This window comes from Rhinolophus ferrumequinum, chromosome 10 (genome assembly GCF_004115265.2).
Source record: "Rhinolophus ferrumequinum isolate MPI-CBG mRhiFer1 chromosome 10, mRhiFer1_v1.p, whole genome shotgun sequence".
Lineage (NCBI taxonomy): Eukaryota > Metazoa > Chordata > Mammalia > Chiroptera > Rhinolophidae > Rhinolophus > Rhinolophus ferrumequinum.
Window position 1 is genome coordinate 13,642,410 of NC_046293.1, and position 22,734 is coordinate 13,665,143.

The window sequence follows — 22,734 nt, forward strand, 5'->3', positions numbered from 1 at the left end:
AGTCAATGTAAATTTTATCAAAATGATATATCTATATAGTTTTAAAAGTCATTGTGCAAAATGTCTTGTAACAAAGGAGAGCATCGCTGTGTGTTCTCCATCCAGCTTTTTCTTTCTTTTCCCCCTTTCTTCCTCTTCCCCAGGCCCCTCCGGTTCAAGCCGTTGTTTCTCAGTCTAGTTGTGTAGGACACAGCTCCCTGGCCCATGCTGATGTCACGAGATTTTTTCAATCTAGTTGTGGAGGGCGCAGCTCAGCTCCAAGTCCAGTCACCGTTTTCAGTCGCAGAGGGTGCAGCCCACCATCCCACGCAGGAATTGAACCAGCAACCTAGTTGTTGAGAGCTTGTGCTCTAACCAGCTGAGCCATCCAGCCGCCCTTGTGCTCAAATTCTTAAATTATTCACTTTCTTAAAATGATTAAATAGGATGTTTCCATTTTTTTCCCAGTAGAAAATGTTCTAGATTTTTCTTTTCTTTTTTAAACTTTTATTTATTATAAGTGTGTTTTTGCAGGACCCATCAGCTCCAAGTCAAGTAGTTGTTTCAATCTAGTTGTGGAGGGCACAGCTCACAGTGGCCCATGTAGGGACTGAACCGGCAACCTTGTTGTTAAGAGCACCGCGCTCTAACCGACTGAGCTAACCGTCCGCCCTGAAAATATTCTAGATTTTTCATGTTGGCTTTTCTTTATGAACTTGAATTCATTTCATCAAGTTTAAACAATGAGATCAATTCATTTAATTACTTTATTTCTTTATATAATTTTTATGTTTGCAAATTAAACTTTTTCTAACAGTCACTATTATTTAATGAAAGCGATTTAATTTAGGAGCTTCATTTATTTACTAAGAAACTTTTGTAATGTAAAAAAATTATAAGTATCATTTTTGGAAGCAGTAATTTATATATCAATTAACAGTAATAAGATGATAAGAGGCAATAAGATGTTGGGGTTGGCATTTTAACTTTTAGAATAACATAATTTTGTAATATTTTATATCTTCTAAGTATATATTTTAAGAATTTTAATAATTATTATTTTCTCTCTAGATTTTTGCTGCAATGTCTTGAAGACCTTGATGCTAATTTGCGGAAATTAAACTCTCGGCTGTTTGTGATTCGTGGACAACCAGCAGATGTGTTTCCCAGGCTTTTCAAGGTAATTATGCATAAAATAACAATCTTTTGTCAAAGACACAGATTTGGTAAATAAGGTGTTTTTGGATAATTTAAAGTGTGGAAAATATAAGTATTTTTAAATAAAAATGTGGGTTTTCTTTAATGAAAAAAAGTTACACATTAAAATCAGACATTAAAAGAAGTGGTTTATAATGAAAAATTAAATCTTTTTTTATTATTAATTGTACAAAACAATGTAATAGTTAGACATCTATACCCCTCAGAAAGCAATAAGCCCCCTCCCCCAATTTTACTATCCCTCTAACATCATATAAAGCTGTTACAATTCCATTGACTCTATTCCCAAGTTGTACTCCACGTTGTGACCATTTATATATACATACATATATATATAAACACACATATACATATATACATGTATATATGTATGTATATTCGATTGTAGTTGACATTCAATATTATTCAGCTTTAGCTTCAGGTGTACAGCGCAGTGGTCAGGCATCTACACACTCTTTCTTGTACCTTAAATTACTAGTTCCCTTCCCAGAAGTAACAACAACTCCTACTTTCTTGTGTATTCATTAGAAATACTTTTTTTTTTAAATCCTTTAAATCAGTAGCTCTGTAATTCTGTTTTTGTTTTTAAATTTTTTATTGGGGAATGTTGGGGAACAGAGTGTTTTTCCAGGGCCCATCAGCTCCAAGTCATTGTCCTTCAATCCAGTTGTGGAGGGCGCAGCTCAGCTCCAAGTCCAGTCACTGTTTTCAATCTAGTTGCAAGGGGCGCAGCCCACCATCCCTTGCGGGAATTGAACCGGCAACCCTGTTGTTAAGAGGTTGTGCTCTAACCAACTGAGCCATCCGGCCTCCCCTCATTAGAAATACTCTTTGCATAAGTAAGTGAGTGAGTGAGTGAGTGAATGAATGAGTGAGTGAGTGAGTGTGTGTGTGTGTGTGTGTATGTTACCATCCCCATTTTAAAAGCCAAGATGAAAAGACACTACATTACACCATTCTGTGCCATGCTTTATTTACATAGCCATGTATTTTGTAAATTGTTCCATATTTCTAAATGGCTTTATAGTATTCCATTGTGTAGATATGCTACAATTTCTTTAACTTGGTTTCTACTGAACATTTAATTTTTTTCCACAGGCCTTTTGCTAATACAAATAATGCTTTCAGTGAACACCCTTGTCCTAATATACATATCTTTGCTCACATGTGCCATTACATTAGTGAAATAATTCTTAGGAGTTTCGGGTCAAAGGACTGGAACAATTGACATGCTACCAATAAGACAAAGTTTTGTGGGTTTTTTTTGTTTTGTTTTGTTTTGCTTTCAATATTTTATTGAGTAAGGGGAATAGGACTTTATTGGAGAACAGTGTGTATTTCCAGGACTTTTTATTGGGGAACAGTAGTGTGTTTTTCCCAGGACTCATTAGCTCCATCCAAGTTAACTTTTTGTCCTTTCAATCTTAGTTGTGGAGGGCGCAACTCAGCTCCAGGTCCATTCACCGTTGTTAGTTGCAGGGGGCACAGCCCACCATCCCTTGCGGGAGTTGAACCGGCAACCTTGTGGTTGAGAGCCCGCGTTCCAACCAGCTGAGCCATCGGGGAGCTCAGCAGCAGCTCATTGACTTCATTCTAGTTGTTTGCTGGCCCATGTGGGAATCGAACTGGCAGCCCCATTGCCCAGAGCTCGCGCTCTAACCAACTGAGCCACCTGTCCACCCCGGTGTTTGTTTGTTTTTTAAACTCTGTAAAATCTTAAAAATCTCCTAGTCTTATTTCCCCCTTTTTTTTCCAAATGAAAAAATTAGTCCTAGAGAGATTCATTGAGTTACTAAGATCATACAACTAGCTCATGGAAGTGCTCAGACCAGAATCTGAATTTCCTGGCTGTCTTTTTTTAATTCATCCTTTCCTATTTACTATCATTAGAATTCTTAATGTGTATCAGTTTTCTTTTCTTGCAGCTGTTTGATTCATCAAATTTTTATAATAGTAATGTTTCTATTTCTAATGCAGAAGAGAACAATTCCTTTCCCTGAATGAGAATGTTCCCCCATGCTGGGAATCAAATCAACACTGCCTAGCCTTTTTCCATTGGTATGAAAGAAACCTTCGATGTGTAGAGGTTGGCTAATGCAACAGTTTGGGCTAGTGAAAATTTATTACATTAAAGTTTGTTCACTATTGTAGCTGCTTAGAGTCAGAATTTAACTGAGGAACATGGAAGAGTTCTGAGTAGAAAGCATATCAGAGACAATGGTAATATTAATAGTTTATTTGCAACTCATGAGTAAAAATGTATGTGAGGATAATTGCTTCAACCCTCTAAATTCATGCAGTATAAGTAAAATGAATCATAAGAGGATTTTAGTTGCCTTAAAATTAAAAGAAAAACCCTTTTATTTACTTGTTTTTTAAAAACTTGTTTTAAGTCCACAAGTCTTTTGTGTTCTTTGTTTTGTGCTTTCTTCTGCCTCAAATAGCATATTATTAGATCAAACTGTCTTCTGCGATTAGATGATGTCCTGTCTTGTCATTTTGGCATAGAGGCAGTGGTTTCTACATGGGCCATAAAATACAGATACATAAACACAAGCACATACACATAGAGTGTTTATTATTTTATTCTGATTTTTCGTTGGGCTACATACAGAAGTCTATATAAAATGCCATTTATGAAAATTTCCTTTCATATTTATTTACTGGGTTTCGAGCCATAGGAGGAGTTAATTTCTTTTTTATTGCATTGATTTTTAAAAAATTTTGTTTAGAGGTACTACATGCATGTGTTTAAAAAAAGAAGAGCCTAAAAGAATATACAATAAAAGAAGGTCTCCTTTCCACCCTAACCTTTACAGCCCCAGTTTCTCTGAGGGAAAAGATTCTTTTGTCTGGACCTAGCTGACTCATTTACATGATTGTCTCCGGTTCTATTATTGTCGTGCAGAAAATAGTGAGAATTCTTAATAGATAAGTATCCTGCTTCCCACCTTGGAGGTAAAGCTACTAGCTTAGACCTGCTAACAGTGCCTTTAGTTTATTGGGATGGTGACAGTGGTTCCAGTATTGATGTCCCCTCTAGTATGCGTCTTCTCCTCTCTATAGCATTCATTCACTTTATTCCATTTATATTGAGTAGACTGAGACATGGTGTCAGAGCATTTCTGTACACACATATTTACACACATATATGTTTGATAAACTGTTGTTTTTTTGATATGTTTTGAACTTAGAATTTTTCTTAGGTAAATTTCTGACAATATAGGCTGACAAGATGGCTTTTAAAAAAAATTTCCTTTTTTCATGTTCTACTGAAGAAATGATAAACTTAGCAGACACTAGCCTAGGCAAAACTTGGATGACACTATTAATCATAGGTAAATCATATAAATTATTATCATGCAGTTAAATCTTGCATTTCCACATTTGGTACCAGGCTGGTAAGCTACCTAGACCATGCACATTCTAGGCTCTGCAGAAACTTTTTTTTTTTTTTTTAAGTTTATTGGGGTGACAATTGTTAGTAAAATTACATAGATTTTAGGTGTACAATTCTGTGTTACATCATCTATAAATCCCATTGTGTGTTCACCACCCAAGTCAGTTCTCCTTCCATCACCATATATTTGATACCCCTTACCCTCATCTCCCACCCCCCACCCCCAGAAACTTTTTATGAAGAGTATAAAGTATTGGTTTAAAATATTTTCATTGTATCCAAAAAACAGACATGTGGATAAAATCTTTATTGATGGACACACTGAAACATAAGATGTTTAGTTCAAAATCGCAGAATAAATCAAAGAAGAACATATAAAGCCACTAACATTTCAATGCATAAAATTTATATTATCCTTTTTTAGTTATTTTGGGTTCTTTATTATTTTATGGTACACGCTCATTTTAATAAGCTAATTTATTCAACAGATATTGATTGAGTGCCTACTGTATACAAAGCAGTGTTCAAGGTGCCAGGGGTATAGTAGTGAACGAAACAGAAAATGTTTCTACCTTCATAGAGCTTATACTATAGTGGGAGGAAACAGATAATAAATAAGTATAAATATGCTGTGTCAGGTAGTGTGATATGTGCTAAAATAAAGCGTGGGATAGTAAGTGCCAAGATGAGGGTAGGCTAGTTACTTTACATGTCCTCATGGCAGGCCTCACTGATAACGTGATATCTGAACACACTTGAAGGGACTGAGCCATGCAGATATGTGAGTTGTGATACATGGAATCCACAGTATTTTGTAGCTTATTCCATCAAAAGGTGGAGTTTATTTTCCTGTGCTCTTAAATCATGGTTGGCCTTATAACTTATTTTGACTAAGTGCCAAAGGAAACCTTGAGTTCCAAATCTTAGGCCTTAAATGACCTTGCAACTTCTACTTTTGTCCTCTTGGAATGCTCCTTGTACCATGCAAAGAAACTTGGGTTAAAATACCAAATTATAGGAGACCACAAGTAGAGAGGGAGGTACAACCAACAGCCAGCTCCCAGGTCTGAGATGTGTAAGAGAGATCATCTTAGGTCCTCCAGCCCCAGCCAAGCTACCAGCTGACTGCAGGCTGGTGAGTGACCCCAGATGAGACCGACAGAAGAACTATCAAGTTAACTGACAGACTTGTGAGAATTAATAATTTCTTTGAAGCTGCTAAGATAACAGAACATAGGGAAAGAGGATTGAAGGTGGAAGAAACAGCAGTTACAAAGGCCATGATGTGGAAGTGTGTCATGACTTGTTTAGGAACAGCAGGAAGGACCCGCATAGCTAGGACACAGTGAGTGAAAGAAGAGATGGGGTCAGAAAGGTTGCAGGAAGCCACATCAGAGGCGTGTGTAGACCATGAAAAGGACTTTGGCTATTACTCTGAGTGAAATGGGATACCACGGGCGATTTTTCAGTAGAGGAGTGACATGATCTCACTTAAGGTTTAAAAGACTCACTGTTTGTAGAGAATAGACTTGGGAGAGTGGAAGGTGTTGTAAAGGCAGAAACAGATCAGTTAGGAGGCCATGGCAGTTATTCAGAAACAAGATGATGGTGGCTAGGACTAGAGGAGTAGTTGAGGTGCTGAGAAGTAGTAGGATTTTAGATATACTTTTTAAATGTATGTGGTATACGAGGTCTGAGAGTTAAGTTCATGAACTCATCCTAGAAAAAGTGCTACATACCTCATTGCTGAATATCACTCCGGTCACCTTCAAAGTACTCCCCTTGGGAAATTATGCACTGACTCCCGTGCCTAGTTTACCCTTCGAAGCAATTTTGGAACTCTTGTTCTGAAATGGCCATCAGAGCTGTCGTCATACTACCCTTGATGTCCTGAATGTCATCAAAATGTTGTCTTTTCAACATTTCCTTTGTCTTCGGGTAAAGAAAGAAGTCATTGGAGGCCAGATCAGGTGTGTAGGGAGGGTGTTCCAATACAGTTATTTATTTACTGGCTGAAAACTCCCTGATAGAGCCGTGTGAGCTGGTGCAGTGTCCTGATGCAAGAGCCATGAACTGTTGGCGAAAAGTTCAGGTCGTTTTCATCTAACTTTTTCATGCAGCCTTTCCAGCGTTTCCAAATAGTAAACTTGGTTAACTGTCCAGTTGGTAGGAATTCATAATGAATAATCCCTCTGATGTCAAAAAAGGTTAGCAACATCATTGCAACAAGTTCGTGAACTTAAATTGTCAGACCTCGTATAGCCTTTGCTGTAAAGTCTCTTATGTCTTGTATAAGTATTGCTACCCCAGCTTTTTTTTCGTTTCCATTTTCATGAAATATCTTTTTCCATCCCGTTACTTTCAGCCTGTGTGTATCTTTCAATCTGAAGTGAGTCTCTTGTAGGCAGCGTATGTAAGGGCCTGGTTTCCTTATTCGTTCAGCCTCCCTATCTTTTGATTGGAGCATTTAGTTCATTTACATTTAAAGTAATTGTTGATAGGTGTGTAGTTATTGCCATTATATTATTCATACTTTTTATCTTTTTTCTTTCATCTTAAAGAAGTCCCTCTAACATTTCCTTATAATATTGGTTTGGTGTTGATGAATTCCTTTAACTTTTTGTTGTCTGGAAGCTCTTTATCTGTCCTTCAATTTTAAATGATAGCTTTGCTGGGTAGAGTAATCTTGGTTGTAGGTCCTTATTTTTCATCACTTTGAATATTTTGTGCCAGTCCTTTCTGGCCTGCAAAGTTCCTGTTGAGAAATCAGCTGACAATCTATGGAAGCCCCCTTGTAGGTATTAGGTTGGTGCAAAAATAATTGCTCTTTAAAAGATTAAAAATAATTGCAAAAACCACAATTACTTTTGCACCAACCTAATAACTAACTGCTTTTCTCATGCTACTTTTAGGATTCTCTGTTTGTCTTTAACCTTTGGCATTTTAATTATGATGTATCTTGGTGTTGGCCTTTTTGGGTTCATCTTGTTTGAGACTCGGTGCTTCCTGGGCTTGTATTTCTATTTCCTTCATCAGGTTAGGGAAGTTTTCCATCATTATTTCTTCAAAAAGATTTTCAATTCCTAGCTTTCTCTCTTCTCCTTCTGGTACCCTGATGGTGTGAATGTTGTCACACTTAATGTTGTCCCAGAGGTCCCTTAAAGTATCCTCATTTTTTTTTTGTGGATTCTTTTTACTTTTTGCTGTTCTGATTGGGTATTTTTTGCTACCTTATTTCCTAAATCGCTGATTCGATCCTCTGCTTTATCTAACCTACTATTGATTCCCTGTAATATATTCTTCATTTTCGTTATTGTATTCTTTATTTCTGACTGGTTCTTTTTCATGTTTTTGATCTCCATTTTTATGTTTTCTATCTCTTTGTTGAAGTTCTCCCAGAGATCACTGAACATCCTCATAACCAGTGTTTTGAACTATGCATCTGATAAATTACCTGTCTCCATTTTCAGTTGTTTTTCGAGAGCTGTGTTCTGTTCTTTCATTTGGGATATGTGCATATCTTATTCATTAGTTGTTTTTCTAGAAATTATTTCTAGAAACAGTAGGACAAATGCCCCAAAATGTTTAAGATGTATGCATAAAGATAAAGATGTGCACTGCAAGGTTTATAATAGCAATTAAAAAAAAAAACACGAAAAACAAAGCATTGTTGGGGACACCCCTTGTCTAATCTGTACAGGTTTGGAGAATTACAGTATTTTATCATATAGTCAGTTAAATAGTGGTGGAATTACAGGTGATGTTTTTTTCTTTGAACGATATATCAGAGCAGATTTTAGAATTTAAAAAAACTTTATTACTTCCCTGGGAAACCACTTAATTCCCTGAAGTCACAGTCTCCTCATCAAAAATCACTGTAAGGAGATGTGCAGAACTTATTAATATAGCACCTGACATTCAAATAGCTGTTATTATTATTACTATCTCCATCTTTTCCACAGTTAACAATTTTTGGTACTCAGAAATAAAACAGTACCTCAGCAAAGCAGGTTATACCATAATATCTTCAAAGATTTATTAAAGACCAATTCTGAGAATCAGCAGGCATAAATTCAGGTATTCTGGCTCTCTGTGAACTTGAACAAGTCCTTAGATTTTAAAAATAACCATATCTGCAAAATGGAGATACCAAGTGCCAAACTCGGAGAGGTATTTTGAGGAGCAAATGAGGTAACGTAAGTGTAAATTATTTGAAAAAGTAAAGTGCTCTACAAACACACTTAGTGTAGGAAGCTGGTTTTAAGCATATTGCTAGATTGTGTCTTGCCTAGCATAATGCTTGATATCTAGTAAGCACACATTTCTTATTTATAAATTGAATTTATAAATTGTACATTTTCTTCCTGCATATTCAATGTTTGATTTATGAATAATTATTTGATATATAGAGATTGAGCTTTTCACTTTTTTCCAGCCTATATGGTTATAATGGAAAAATTATTCTTAAAATTTGTGTACATTTTTGCCCCTTTATCTTATTTTAGGAATGGAACATTACTAAACTTTCAATTGAGTATGATTCTGAGCCCTTTGGAAAGGAACGAGATGCAGCTATTAAGAAACTGGCTACTGAAGCTGGAGTAGAAGTAATTGTACGAATTTCACATACATTATATGACCTAGACAAGTAAGTATTTTTTTGTTTTTTTAATTATAGTAAAATACACATACAATGTTTGTTATCTTAACCATTTTTAAGTGTATAGGTCAGTAGTAGTAAGTACATAGACAAACAAGTTTTAATCTGTGGGACTTAGGTTTGTAAAATGGAAATAACATATGCATAATAGAGTTGTGGGAGACTTAAGTAAATATATATCAAACCCTTAGCATTTTAACTGCTATAATTTTTGCTTACCTAGCAACAGATAAAAAAATTACAGACATAGTGCGTAAGATAAAAATACTCAGAATTTTAGTTTTTAAGCTATTAAGGGTGTCCAAATGCTCCTTGACTGTTCTAATTCAGCCTACTGTGATCTTGCCTTTCTGGGCTCTTAGTAATATTAATTTCATAGTTTATATGCTACATAGGTATAAACTGCCTTGATATATTTTGTATGATTGCCTTAAGTTATTTTACTTTGTGTGTATATATCTTGTATATCTAGATTTTAAGTCCAGATGCAATTTGTATGAAATATTATTTTTTGCATAGCTGTAGTCCTCTGAACAATGGTATAATACTATATTTTTCAAAGTGTATTTCTTGAAATTCCAGTCCTTAGTGATGTTTTGTCCAACAGAGTCTGTGGTCAAGTTTAAATTTAGGAAATATTATACGAGCTCATATGCTATGAGTTTTGAGGGTTCATTAAGATTTATTAACTTATGAATCTTTGACATATTGTTGTCCTCACAAGTGCTTAATTCTCATAAGTTATGTACCTTTTAAATTATTTTCCTTTTTTAGTTATTTACACATTTTATCAAGTTAATAAAGTGAATTCTAAGTAACACGAAAAACTAGTTTAAATTTTATTCCACTTTTCCAAGTGTATCAAAAAATTTTGTTTTGATTCAGGCAAGTGTCTTACTTGATATTAAGCCAGAAGTCATACATCCTTTGATAATAAACTTGTCTTCTAGTTTACCAATTTTCTATTAACTTTAGGGAGCTGATAGCAAGGAGGTATAACAGGATAAGAGCAGTTCCTTCTAAGTGGAAGATTCAGTGTTACACATAAAATTGGATTGTGTATTGGATTGAATGTGTATATTTACCATATATAATCCATCATAAAATCATGTGACATACAGAAAACATTTTTTCTAAGGTTTTTATTTTGCTTCTGTTAAGTAATTAGCAGTGTCTTCCATAGTGTCATTGCAATATTGTTGCAATTGACAAATTTCATGATGACCCTATGTATAAACTTAAAGTATTACACCAAGGCAAAATTACTAAAAGCAGAGAGGATGGTTTTATGATGATTACTTTCTGTACATACAGTTATATGTGGCATAATGAAAAATGTACTGTATTTGGATTAAGAAAACCTTGATTTGCTATTTATTAGCTATGTGACCTTGACTAATGTATTAACTATCTTGGTAGGCTTCAGTTTACTACCATAAAATGATGGAGTTGGATTTTATCAGTAATTCTTTATGAAGGCCTAAATGCTAAGCAAATGGCCTTAGTAAAAAAGAATAGTTATTCCCAAATAGCAACTAATCTAAACTATCATTGGCAAAGGCTAATCTTTCCTTTTAGTATGGCTTGATTGAAGCAATCAGTGATCAAATATGTATATAAGATACATAAAATACATTAGGTTGGTGCAAAAGTAATTGCAGTCTTTGCAATTATTTTTAACCTTTTAAACCGCAATTCGTTTTGCACCAACCTAGTATATACGATATTTATATGCTGCCATTTTTAACAAAATCATGAACACAATAGAAAATAGCAAGTGATTATCATTACAGTAATACAGAATTCTAATTAATGAGACTTGTTTGCTCCTTGATATAATATTGGCCTGGTTAAGTTTTTATTGATGATTAAGGGATTCTTTGAGCTGAGTAATAAATTTTTACATTTTCATTTTTTTGTTACTGTCTTCAGGCTAAGTTAGCCACTTGTTTTTTTCACTCATAGATGCCCTTTGTCTTAAAGGTTTTAGTGTTTGCATACTGTATATTTTTGACACCTAGCAGATGTCTAGAATATGAAAGAAATGATTTTTAGATTCATTAACCATTTTTAACAAGTTCCCTGGTCATTCTCCTAGAAGTCCTAAGTAATTAATTTTATTTTCTGATTTTAAGCCTTTTCAGAGCTTATCAATCAAAATATATTATCATTTTCTTATACTAACTGCATTTTATTAACTTTTGTAATAGGATCATAGAACTCAATGGTGGACAGCCCCCTCTTACTTATAAAAGATTCCAGACTCTCATCAGCAAAATGGAACCACTGGAGATACCAGTAGAGACAATTACTTCAGAAGTGATAGAAAAGTGTATAACTCCTCTGTCTGATGACCATGATGAGAAATATGGAGTCCCTTCACTGGAAGAACTAGGTGGGTATAAATGATAATAATTGTGAAGCTTAAGAATTAATAAATCACTTAGAAAACCCACTTCTAATTTAACATGTAACATATTTTGCATTAAGAGGGAAAGAAGAAAGGAGAAAAAAGAAAAACTCAAACTAAGTGATAGATCTGTATATTTATGTTTTCTAAAATATGTGATCTATTTGCTGTCACCTTAAGATGTGCATTCTACATAATAGAGAACATGTTATATCTTCTATGTGTGAGGATCTTTCCCGGGCGCTCAATTTATTTTTATGCGACTGTCATAACTTTTGTGCAAAGTAATATTTTCTCACAATTATTGTGGTTAAATAAAAATTATTTTTGTTCCAGAAGAATGACAATTTCATAAATTTTTTTTAGGTTTTGATACAGATGGCTTACCCTCTGCAGTATGGCCAGGTGGAGAAACTGAAGCACTTACACGTTTGGAAAGGCATCTGGAAAGAAAAGTATGATAATATAGATCATGCTCATATTTCCAAACTAGCATTTTAAAAATAATTTACTCTTTTTAAAAGAACAAAAAATAGACTGTTGAAAAAGGGTTGAGAGAAATACTTAAAATGGCATAAACCTAATTGTTTGAAAATTATTATAACAACTCTCTCTTCATTTAAATACCTTTTCCCTCCTCTTCTGATTATTTCCTCTTTAGCTACTGCCAATACTACTTCTTTTGCTTCTGTGTAAACTGGTATCTGATGACCATAACTTTAAAGCTAGGATAGAGTTCTTCTTTTTTACCTTTACTTCGGTGTCAGAGACAGTTGAAGGTGCTCTCAGCCTTTTGTTAGGAATTTGAAGTTAATTTATTTCACGGGAGTATGTGCTATATGAGGATCGCTGAAAAAATAAAAAGCTCACTTGTATCCTTTCTTTTTTATTAAAACATGTCATTTGTGGCTGAATAATAAGATTTTATTATGCAAGATCTATGTAGCTTTTATTTTGAATCTAAATTTTAAATACTCTTTTAAAATGGAAAAGACAACAGGTGTAATTCTCTCTGTGTTTTCAGGCTTGGGTGGCAAACTTTGAAAGACCTCGAATGAATGCGAATTCCCTGCTTGCTAGCCCTACTGGACTCAGTCCTTACCTCCGATTTGGTTGCTTGTCATGTCGACTGTTTTACTTCAAACTAACAGATCTCTACAAAAAGGTATTAACTAAAACCGGATGTTATTTTTCAAAGTACTTTTTAAAAAAATGCTTATAATACATCTTTGCTTTTTAATCTTAGGTGAAAAAGAACAGTTCCCCTCCCCTTTCCCTTTATGGGCAACTACTATGGCGTGAATTTTTCTATACGGCAGCAACAAATAATCCACGCTTTGATAAAATGGAAGGAAATCCCATCTGTGTTCAAATTCCTTGGGATAAGAATCCTGAAGCTTTAGCAAAATGGGCAGAAGGCCGGACAGGTTTTCCGTGGATTGATGCCATCATGACACAGCTTCGTCAGGAGGGTTGGATTCACCATTTGGCCAGACATGCAGTTGCTTGCTTCCTGACACGAGGTGACTTGTGGATTAGTTGGGAAGAAGGAATGAAGGTACGTGTTCTTTTACCTTATGTAGCATGGTCTTATTATAAAGGACTTTATACCTTATTAAAGTAATTCCTACAAGTTATCTACTATGTAGATTCATTTATAGTCTAATTTTTCAATGGGGAAAGCATTTAATTCCCACAATACAGTCACATTTGGAGAGCAAAATGGTGTAATCAGACAGGAGAAATGGTGAAAACTGGTTCAATTAACCTAAAGTCATTTCTATGGCTAAACCAGCCTCGGCATCAAGGAACTGTAAGATTTAACATTTTGTACTTACTGTATTAATATATTTATAGGTGATCATTTCTGTCCCAAAAAGGACTCACCCAAGAATTCTTAGAAATAGTGAATTCGTAGTATAAATTTTAAAATATATATTATTTCACCTCATTTCAACATCACAGCTTTGTAGTAATACTTGTGATATGTAAAGTGAAGCATGCTACATTTGTGACATCATCTTATGGTTATACGTAACAGGATTTACATACATGTTTTACATTCCCACCTGTATCATAAATTTATCCTATCCAAGGACCATTTCTGATCCTATGGTTTTTTTTGCATCCTTTATATTTCCTAGTACAAAGTTGTACATGAGGTAGATGTATAGCACACACTTAATGAATTTATAAAAAATAATTTATTTTGATTCAGTTTCCCTTTTGGATCAAGAATTTTCAAATTTAAACTCTACAATACCAGTGCATTTAAAAGTTTATTGGTTAATATCCAGACACCTGAGGATTTTCCAGTTCTTTTTTTGTTTGGACCTAGTTTGGTGTTTTCTTTTTTCAATTATGGTTGACATTCAATATTATATTAGTTTCATGTGTACAGCATAGTGATTAGACACATATTTTATGAAGTAACTCCCCCCCAATAAGTATAGTATCCACCTGGCACCATACATAGTTATTACAGTATTATTGGCTGTATTCCGTATAGCCAAAGCTGTACTTTACATCGCCAGGACTGTTTTGTAACTGCCAGGTTGTACTTCTTAATCCTTTCACCTTTTCCACCCAGCCCTTCAACACTTCTCCTATCTGAATTTCAAGTGCATTTCAAAACGTCATTTATATTTAGATGCTCCCTTTATGTAGGCTAGTGTACCAAGCTTCTGAGTTTCTGTTGATTTATTTGGTAGCATTTTGTGTTCCTGAAAGTATTTACTTCTTCCATTTTTTTAAATCTCCTCATGTCTCTTTTAAATTGGTGACTTGAGTAATTTTTTTTATCCTCCTCTCACATAGCAGTGCAAAGATTAGAAAGGTAAATTCTATCCAGAAATCCACTTATATTACTGATATGTTTCTTTTCCTGAAATAACTCATTATGGAACAGAGCATAGACAAGGAAGCTAACTTTGGAATTGTTTTTTTAGTTTAATTTTACAGTTCTATGCTAGATTTTCTTTGCCTTGACTTTTGAACTACAGAGACCTGGAAAATGCTTGCTTTGAGAATTATGTGTGTGCAAACTAATTGATTACTGTTACTTCTGAAGGTATTTGAAGAATTATTGCTTGATGCAGATTGGAGCATAAATGCTGGAAGTTGGATGTGGCTGTCTTGTAGTTCCTTTTTCCAACAGTTTTTTCACTGCTATTGCCCTGTTGGCTTTGGTAGGAGAACAGATCCCAATGGAGACTATATCAGGTAAATCAAGGGTGATTATTATTCAGTTTGGAATAACTAATCCAGGAAGAGCTTTTCATGTTTAAGCAACGCTTAAAGTATTCCCCACACCTGATGGGCAGCAGAGATGAGGAGAAAGGTAAACAATCATTTAAATGGTATTGATTTGATTTTGGTCATACATAGCTAATAAGTAGTTTGTTATAATTTGCTTATAGTTCATTTTATTAATAATTTTTCTTCCTTCTTCCAAAAGGCGTTATTTGCCTGTCCTAAGAGGCTTCCCTGCAAAATATATTTATGATCCCTGGAATGCACCAGAAGGTATCCAAAAGGTAGCCAAATGTTTAATAGGAGTTAATTATCCTAAACCAATGGTGAACCATGCTGAGGCAAGCCGTCTGAATATTGAGAGGATGAAACAGATCTACCAGCAGCTTTCACGGTATAGAGGACTAGGTATGTCAGTAACTGCCTTTGATTTGTTTCTTTGGCAGTTGTTTAGGTACCTATCCTGGATTTGATCTGATCATAATTTAATAGGAAATGTTTTCCCTTTAGGTCTTCTTGCATCAGTGCCTTCTAATCCTAATGGGAATGGAGGCCTCCTGGGATATTCTCCTGGAGAAAATACTCCAGGTTGTAGCAGCAGTGGAAGTAAGTGAAAAGGAAATTTCTGTACTTAGTAACATAAAGAGATTAATAATCAAATATATTTTTATTGGACTTCACTATAATGATTTTAAAAATCTATCTTTAAAAGTTATGTAATAGGTTCTTTGTACACATGCATCCATGTGTACACACATACACACATACATGCACATACATACACACACACCCTCACTCCATTCATGACATTTTAGAGATACAAAGCATCATTACATGTAGAATTTGGGTCAAGGTAAAGATCTTCTTGCAAACTGAATGAGGAGAGCAATTTTAATGGTAAAATGAAACTGAAATATCATGTTTTCAGAATGCTCGTTATTTTTTACTCTCTTAAGGTATATATCAGCTATAAGGTAACTAGAGAAGGTCAGTGGCCCTGTGAAAATGGCCAGAATATTTATCATGCACACGCATAGGACCTCTAGTCCTTTGCACATGAGTTTTTCCTTACCCAGTCTGGTCTGTAATGGTTTTCTGTATGATACATATTTAGTTGCCACCTATTATTTTTAATATGGGTGATATTAATAATATCAAGAAGTCAGTATGCATTGGAAATTTGAATCATTATATCAGTTTTCAAAGTTTCTAACCAAAAATAACAGGAAGCTAATTAATTTGATTAAAAATAAGGCAGCATTTGAGGAATGCTTATTTTTTTTTTAACGTCAGGTGTTCAAAATTGTTATTAAAAGTAAAACCTCTTAAAAATTAAATCTTTCTGAATTCAGAAATATCCTGCATCCTTTTGAGAGAGAACATGTAAATTATCCTCTAGTAATTAGGGAGAAAGGAACAAAGGCACTTACATTTTGACTACCTACTTTGTTTCTGGTACAAAGGAATTTTTGCCACATTCTCACACTAACCTGGGGAGGTGATGGTGGGATTCTCATTTTATGACTGGGGAAATAAGCCTAGAAAGGTTTGGTGATTGAACCAAGATCCCATCCACAGTTAGTAAGTAGTTGAGGTAAGATTCAGATCCAAGTCTGATTAGTCCTAAAGTTCTTACTCTTCCTGTATCACTGGGCCTCCCTTGCAAATGCAATGCCATATGTTATGTTTATAAGATAAAATAATTTATTATTGGAATGAGTTTCACTTGGCAGTCAAATAATTGCCAGTGATGGTAGTATACTTCAGAAATGTTCTTTCCCAGAGTCTCCTAACAATTTGAAATAAACTTCAACAAGGTATCATTTCAAAAGTTCTGTCAGATCTCTTGTTCAGTTCATAACCTACCTTTTCTGCCCACACATGAGTTTGAGGGACAGAAGTTCTGTGAAGCACTAAGATAACAGGCAGGTAGCAGAGGGGTGAGCAGCAATAGGCTCCAGGAGCCTGGCTAATGGGTAATGATGGTACATATTGCTTCTTAGGCCACTCAAATCTGTATTCATTATTTGGAGTTATCTGCAAAAACTAATCATGGGAGCAAGTTAAATTGGAATAATTTTGCTTCAGAAATCTATAAACAACATATGATATTTTATGATATAATAGGATTAATAAATCTTAAAAGTACTCATGTAGATATTTGCTTGTAACACACTTTGTAGCTAGGTGCAGTGAGGCTTTCAAAAGGCATAGACGACATAAAAGCTACAGTGAGCTTACAGTCTAAATGGGAGTGTGGAGAGGAAACAAAAACAAATGAAAAAAGTGGTAAATTATAAGATGCTGTCTCCACATATAGTAGGAAAAAAGGGAGAGATCATGAGAGATGAAGGAACTAAGGAAGTTTTCTTGGAAGATGAAGGAGAGAGCATTATAGACCTGGAAATGGGAATGACTATGGAAAGATCCTTAGGATTTGGACCATGCTGTTAAGCATTTCTCCTGTCAAATTTCTACTCCATTGGAAAGGACTTACATACTTCTGAAGCATCTCCCTTTATGCCCCATATTTATCCTGTTTGTAGGATCTTATTTCACAGTGTCTCAGAAAGCGTATCAAAGGGCAAGATTCTTCATGACTTTTCTTAGGTTGTCAAATGACTGTGGAATATTCTTAATGTCTGGAACACAAATTGCATTTTCTCCCTCTCCTTATAGAATTTTTTGTGCTCATGAAAGAAATAAGCTATACATAAATTTCTTGAAGTATTTTTGTTTTTATAATAAAACAGACCATAATCTGTTTACTGTAGTAATGTATTTTAGTTTTTATTTAATTTTTAGTTCAATTTTTTCTATTATAAAATACCTGTTTGGCATTATTAGTCATTAGGGAAGTTCAAATTAAAACTACTAAGAGCTAGTACCTCACACGTACTTAGGGTGACCAGTTATTACTGATTGCCTAGGATTGAGGGGTGTCTGGGACACAGGACTTTCAGTGCTAACACTTGAAGAATCCTGGGCAAGCTGGGGTGAGTTGGTCACTCTGGGCCCACTCAAGTGGTTAGAATAAAAAAGACAATAACAAGTGTTGTGGAGGATGTGCAGAGACTGGAACTCTCATGCACTGCTGACAGGTGTGGTGTAAAATGGTACAGCCACTTTGAGAAACAGTTTTGGCAGTTTCTTAAAAGCTAAATATAAATTTGACATACAATCCAGAAATTCCATTCCTTAAGTATCTATCCAAAAGAAATGAAAATATATGTCTACACAAACACTTATATGTGAAGGTTTATGATAGCCTTCTTCATAATAGTCAAAATGTGGTCTATCAATGCAATGGAATATTAATTCATACACAGGAACAAAATGCTGATACATGTTACAACATGGATAAACCTCAAAAGTATTACATTAATTTTAAGGAGCCAGACACAAAAGACCACATACTTCATGATTCCATTTATATGAACTATCCAGAAAAGGCATGTCTTTAAAAGAGACCAAGTAGACTAGTGGTTACTTTAGGCTCAGTGGTAGGAATGCAAATGCAAATGGGCATGAGGGATCTTTTGCGGGGGATGAAAATATTCTAAATCTGGATTGTGGTGATGGTTACACGGCTTTGTAAATTTACTAAAACTCATTGAATTGTACACTTAAGTGGATTTTATGGTATATCAATTATACTTCAAAAGTGCTAACACCCTGATTCCCCCCAATTTACTGTAGAGAACTTAGAAAATTCAGACATAGAAAACAAAAATCTATAATTCCATCTGATAGAGACAGTTACTATTAAAATTTTGGTGTATTTCCTTTGCATATCTTTTCTGTGCAATTTTCCCCTATTGTATCTTTAACTTTGAATTTTATAAGTGGAAGATCCTTTAGGTGTTATTTATAGTGTAACATAAAGAGAAAGTGATCATATAAACTTTTGGCCTTAGAAAACTTTTTTTAAAACAGGAAATATTTCTTTTTTTTTTTTTTTATAAAGTTTTCACTCTAAGATCCCCATCATGTATAATTTTGGCCTTTGAAATTGAACTGCTGTAATATCACTGAAGGCATGTGAATATGGGGATTTGTTATATTTGTAAGTGACTAAGCTAGTCATAGCCAGTTGATCAGCAAAGCTGTGTTCTCATTGTTTCTTGTACTGTTATCCTCATGAAAATATAATTTATTACATTTTTTATGGGAAGTTATAAGTGATAGAGGTATTCATGAATTTAGAGACTCAGGAAGATACTAAGTGCCTGTTTATCATTTAGCTCTATAAGGAAATAAACTCTCATCTTAAGGAAATTCCTAATATATTTATTGAACATACTAATTTACCCTTTCCTCCTGAAAGGTGATCACTCTCCTGGTTTTTAATACTAGTTTTGCCCATTTTTAGAATCATATAGTTTGTCTTCTTTTTTGTGTCTGGCTGCTTTTGCTCAATATTTTGTTTATGAGATTATTCTCATTTATCTTAGAACTGTAAAAGGAATAAAATTGATGAAGTTGAGAAAATGAAACTAAGGTGACTGATTTATGACTTGGCCTAAATAAGGGCCACCTCTGTGAATCTTCCAGTGAAACTGACCTTTCCTTCCTCAGTGTCCCCACGGTATCCTGTACCAACTTCCATCCTAACACCTAAAACACTTTGTACTTAGTGATTTTGTGTATCTGTCTCTTCCTACTTGACTAGGAGTCCCTTGAACACAGACATTACGTCTTAGTGATATTTGTATCCATAGTACCTGGTATAGTTTCTAGCATAAATGGGCCCTCAACAAATGTGTGAGGTATGAATAAATTGTAAAATACACATAACATAAAACTAAGCAATTTAACCACTTTAAATGTACAATTCAGTGGAATTAAGTACTTTCATACTGTTGTGTGAAGTTTTAAATAGTGTTGTACAATAATGCATGGCAACAAGTATTACTATTAGGGGAAGCCCTGCTGATGATAAGACCAGGAGTAGCACCATTCAGTGGTGAATTTGCCAGAGTCCAGAGTCTGACCTTCAGCCTTACAAGTTCAAAATTGAATGTTTCAATATAGGGGTCACCATTCTATGAATGACAGAACTAGAAATTTTAAAATCATGTGAATTAAAATATTGACAGGGAACACTAGATTATTAATTTATGGTGGAGCTATCCCTTTCCAGTGGTAGAAGGCCTCAGCCCTGATCAGGACATCTACTTTTTAAATTTTGAATACCTGAAAAGCTGAATTGTTTTCAGAAAAACTTAATGAGCATGAAATTACAATAAAATTAAGTAAATTGTCTTGGTAAGGCCATGAGGTGACTTCTCTAGGGACTAAAGTGCTCATATTTTTCCATAATCTGGACATACTGACAAAAATGTTTCTCTAGAACCTACTTTTCTGAACCAACCCATTCTCCTATAATATTCTTTTTAGAAGGGTTAATATAATTGCTCAGATTAGGTAACTGCCACTTGGTGGCTCCTTCTTGTGTGATTTGAATTGTTTAACTCAAATCTGGCAGGCCCTTAATCCCTTGTCTCCAAGGACATGTTTTGGGACAGGTACTGAGGGAGGTGTGTGGAATAGAGTGACAAGAGGTGAAGGAAGGATGTATATCTCACTGTTGCCCTATGTTTTGCCTTCACGGTCAGGTGTCAATAAATGTTTTTTTTAGAAAATGATTACCAGTGATTTTGCCTTTGAACAGTGAATATTTCTATGACCCTAATTTTAATTTTCCGGATTTGGGCATTTGATTTTTGGATCATCTGAAGGATTGAGGTTTAGTCCTAAAAAGCATACATGACCTTAAATACAAATGCTAAGAATTGGATTTGTAGTCTTAATACATACATCTTGGAATTTATTTTAAGTCATTTTACTGTGCTTTAAATACTAACAGGTTGCTCTCAAGGGAGTGGTATTTTACATTATGCTCATGGAGACAGTCAGCAAACTCACCTATTAAAGCAAGGTAAGAATAAAGCATTTGAGCATACTGTCCTTTTCACCTTTCCTATCTTAAACGTACATTTTTTAAATGTGTAGGAAGAAGCTCCATGGGCACTGGTCTCAACAGTGGGAAACGTCCTAGTCAGGAAGAGGACACGCAGAGTATCGGTCCTAAAGTCCAGCGACAGAGCACTAATTAGGTAAATATTTTAGAGCTTTATTTTTTGTTTTAGTGGAGTGTGTAATCAACGCAAATTAAGATAATTTCCAAAATGGAGTTGATCTCTATTTTCAAACCAGAGAAGCATACATTTTCCACTGATCGTTAGTTCTTAGAAAAGAGAAACACATCTGTACTGGACAAAGTGCTGCCCTCAGTTTCATGGTCATCTTAATGATCTTTACATTTGAGAAGCTTATGAATTTGTGCTCAGGAAAAGACATCCTTTTCATTTCCTTCCTATGTTACCATGAGTCTAAAACAAAGTGACTTTTTAAATTTAGTGATATTAATATAATCCCTTCAGGAACTTTTCCCCAAATCTTTGCCTCTTAAATCTTTATACGTTTCTTTTATCTACTGTGATAATTCTAAAATCTAAATTCTTTCCAGTTTAGAAAGAGTTTAATTTTTAAAAAATGTTGGCCCTTTTTGGAAGTATCAAAAAACCATGCCTGTATTCAGTTCAGTTGACTATGGGATACGATTTTGTGAGTTAAATTTATATGAAAAGTATTTATAGAGTACGTTTGCCATTTTTAAAGACTTTCGTTTCTTCAGTTATCTTAAACTATTTATATTTTTTAAATTATCGCTGTTGTTTTATTGCCAACCCAATTAGACTAAATTTCTTAAAGATCAGTAAATACTCATCAAATTTTTATCATATAATTCCTTGCAATCAAGTTTTACTCATTTTGTTTTCTTCCTTAAATCACAGAAAACATTCAGGAGGAATACTGTTGCAGCTGAAATGGTGGGGAGTTCATTACTCTTTTCAGTTAAATTATTTTAAATGTTCTTCATTGATGGAAAGCAGTTGCTTCTAATAACATTTCTGTGGTTTTTAACTTTTTAATGAATTTCACATAGGACACATTGTAATTTGTATATAAAGAACTTGGTAAAAGAATTTGCTTAATGTAAATATGGTCACAATTAGTATAGACCCATCAATATATTTTTGATAATTTTTCATGTATGGTAAAAGTTCAAGTGGCAAACTGATATTCTGATATAAAAATCAAAGTTTTGAGACTCAATGTGGGAAAATAGGAGGTTTTTAGACTTTCTTAAAAGACTTTGTTAAAATAATCTTGACATCATTGTTTGGTCTAACTTCACTCTTTGATAATAATGTTTTAGAAAATGTGCATAATCAAAATTAGTAGTTATAGCCTCTGTTAACACAGACAATATGTTTTAAAGCTTCATGTATGCCCGTTTTGACCAAACTTGTGGGAGTGTCATGTGTTAAGCTCTCTTTGTCTCCCTTTCTTTGTTCATTTACAGCTAAAGTGACTTTGTTATTAAAGTATATGCATATGTGGAATCTTGTGTACTTTGTGGTGGTTTTTCTTTTCTTCTCTTTTAATTTTTTGTTTGTTTTAGATAAGGAGAAGAACATTGGTTTGTGAGATGTGATTACAAATTAGAGTCTGTAAACCACATGTCACCATTCTGAATAAAGGAACAGCTACCATCCATTTAGTAAAATAGTATTTTTCAAGATTATTCCAAATAAAAATACTGTCTTCCAAATACTTTATACTTTTAAAAATAAGGTTATCTGCAAGAAAGATGTAAAACCAAAGAGATTTTTTTCAAGTAATGGGGATTGTGAGTTAGTCAGCACAGAGTAACAGGTTAGGAATGTGGGCTTTGGAGTCAAATGC

The 22,734-nt window shown here is 34.4% G+C and overlaps 1 protein-coding gene across 1 annotated transcript in view; it reads left to right on the forward strand.

Moving 5' to 3' along the window:
• Positions 1-22,391, forward strand: part of CRY1 (cryptochrome circadian regulator 1) — a 43,750-nt gene extending 21,359 nt beyond the window's left edge. The window contains exons 2-13 of the mRNA XM_033118177.1: positions 1,051-1,159; positions 9,103-9,245; positions 11,468-11,652; positions 12,034-12,122; positions 12,692-12,832; positions 12,914-13,225; positions 14,738-14,889; positions 15,125-15,327; positions 15,430-15,525; positions 20,789-20,860; positions 20,935-21,038; positions 21,780-22,391. Coding sequence (XP_032974068.1) covers positions 1,051-1,159; positions 9,103-9,245; positions 11,468-11,652; positions 12,034-12,122; positions 12,692-12,832; positions 12,914-13,225; positions 14,738-14,889; positions 15,125-15,327; positions 15,430-15,525; positions 20,789-20,860; positions 20,935-21,038 — 1,606 coding nt within the window. The 3' untranslated portion in view covers positions 21,780-22,391. The remainder of the gene's footprint in view (positions 1-1,050; positions 1,160-9,102; positions 9,246-11,467; positions 11,653-12,033; positions 12,123-12,691; positions 12,833-12,913; positions 13,226-14,737; positions 14,890-15,124; positions 15,328-15,429; positions 15,526-20,788; positions 20,861-20,934; positions 21,039-21,779) is intronic.
• Positions 22,392-22,734: the final 343 nt, after the last annotated feature.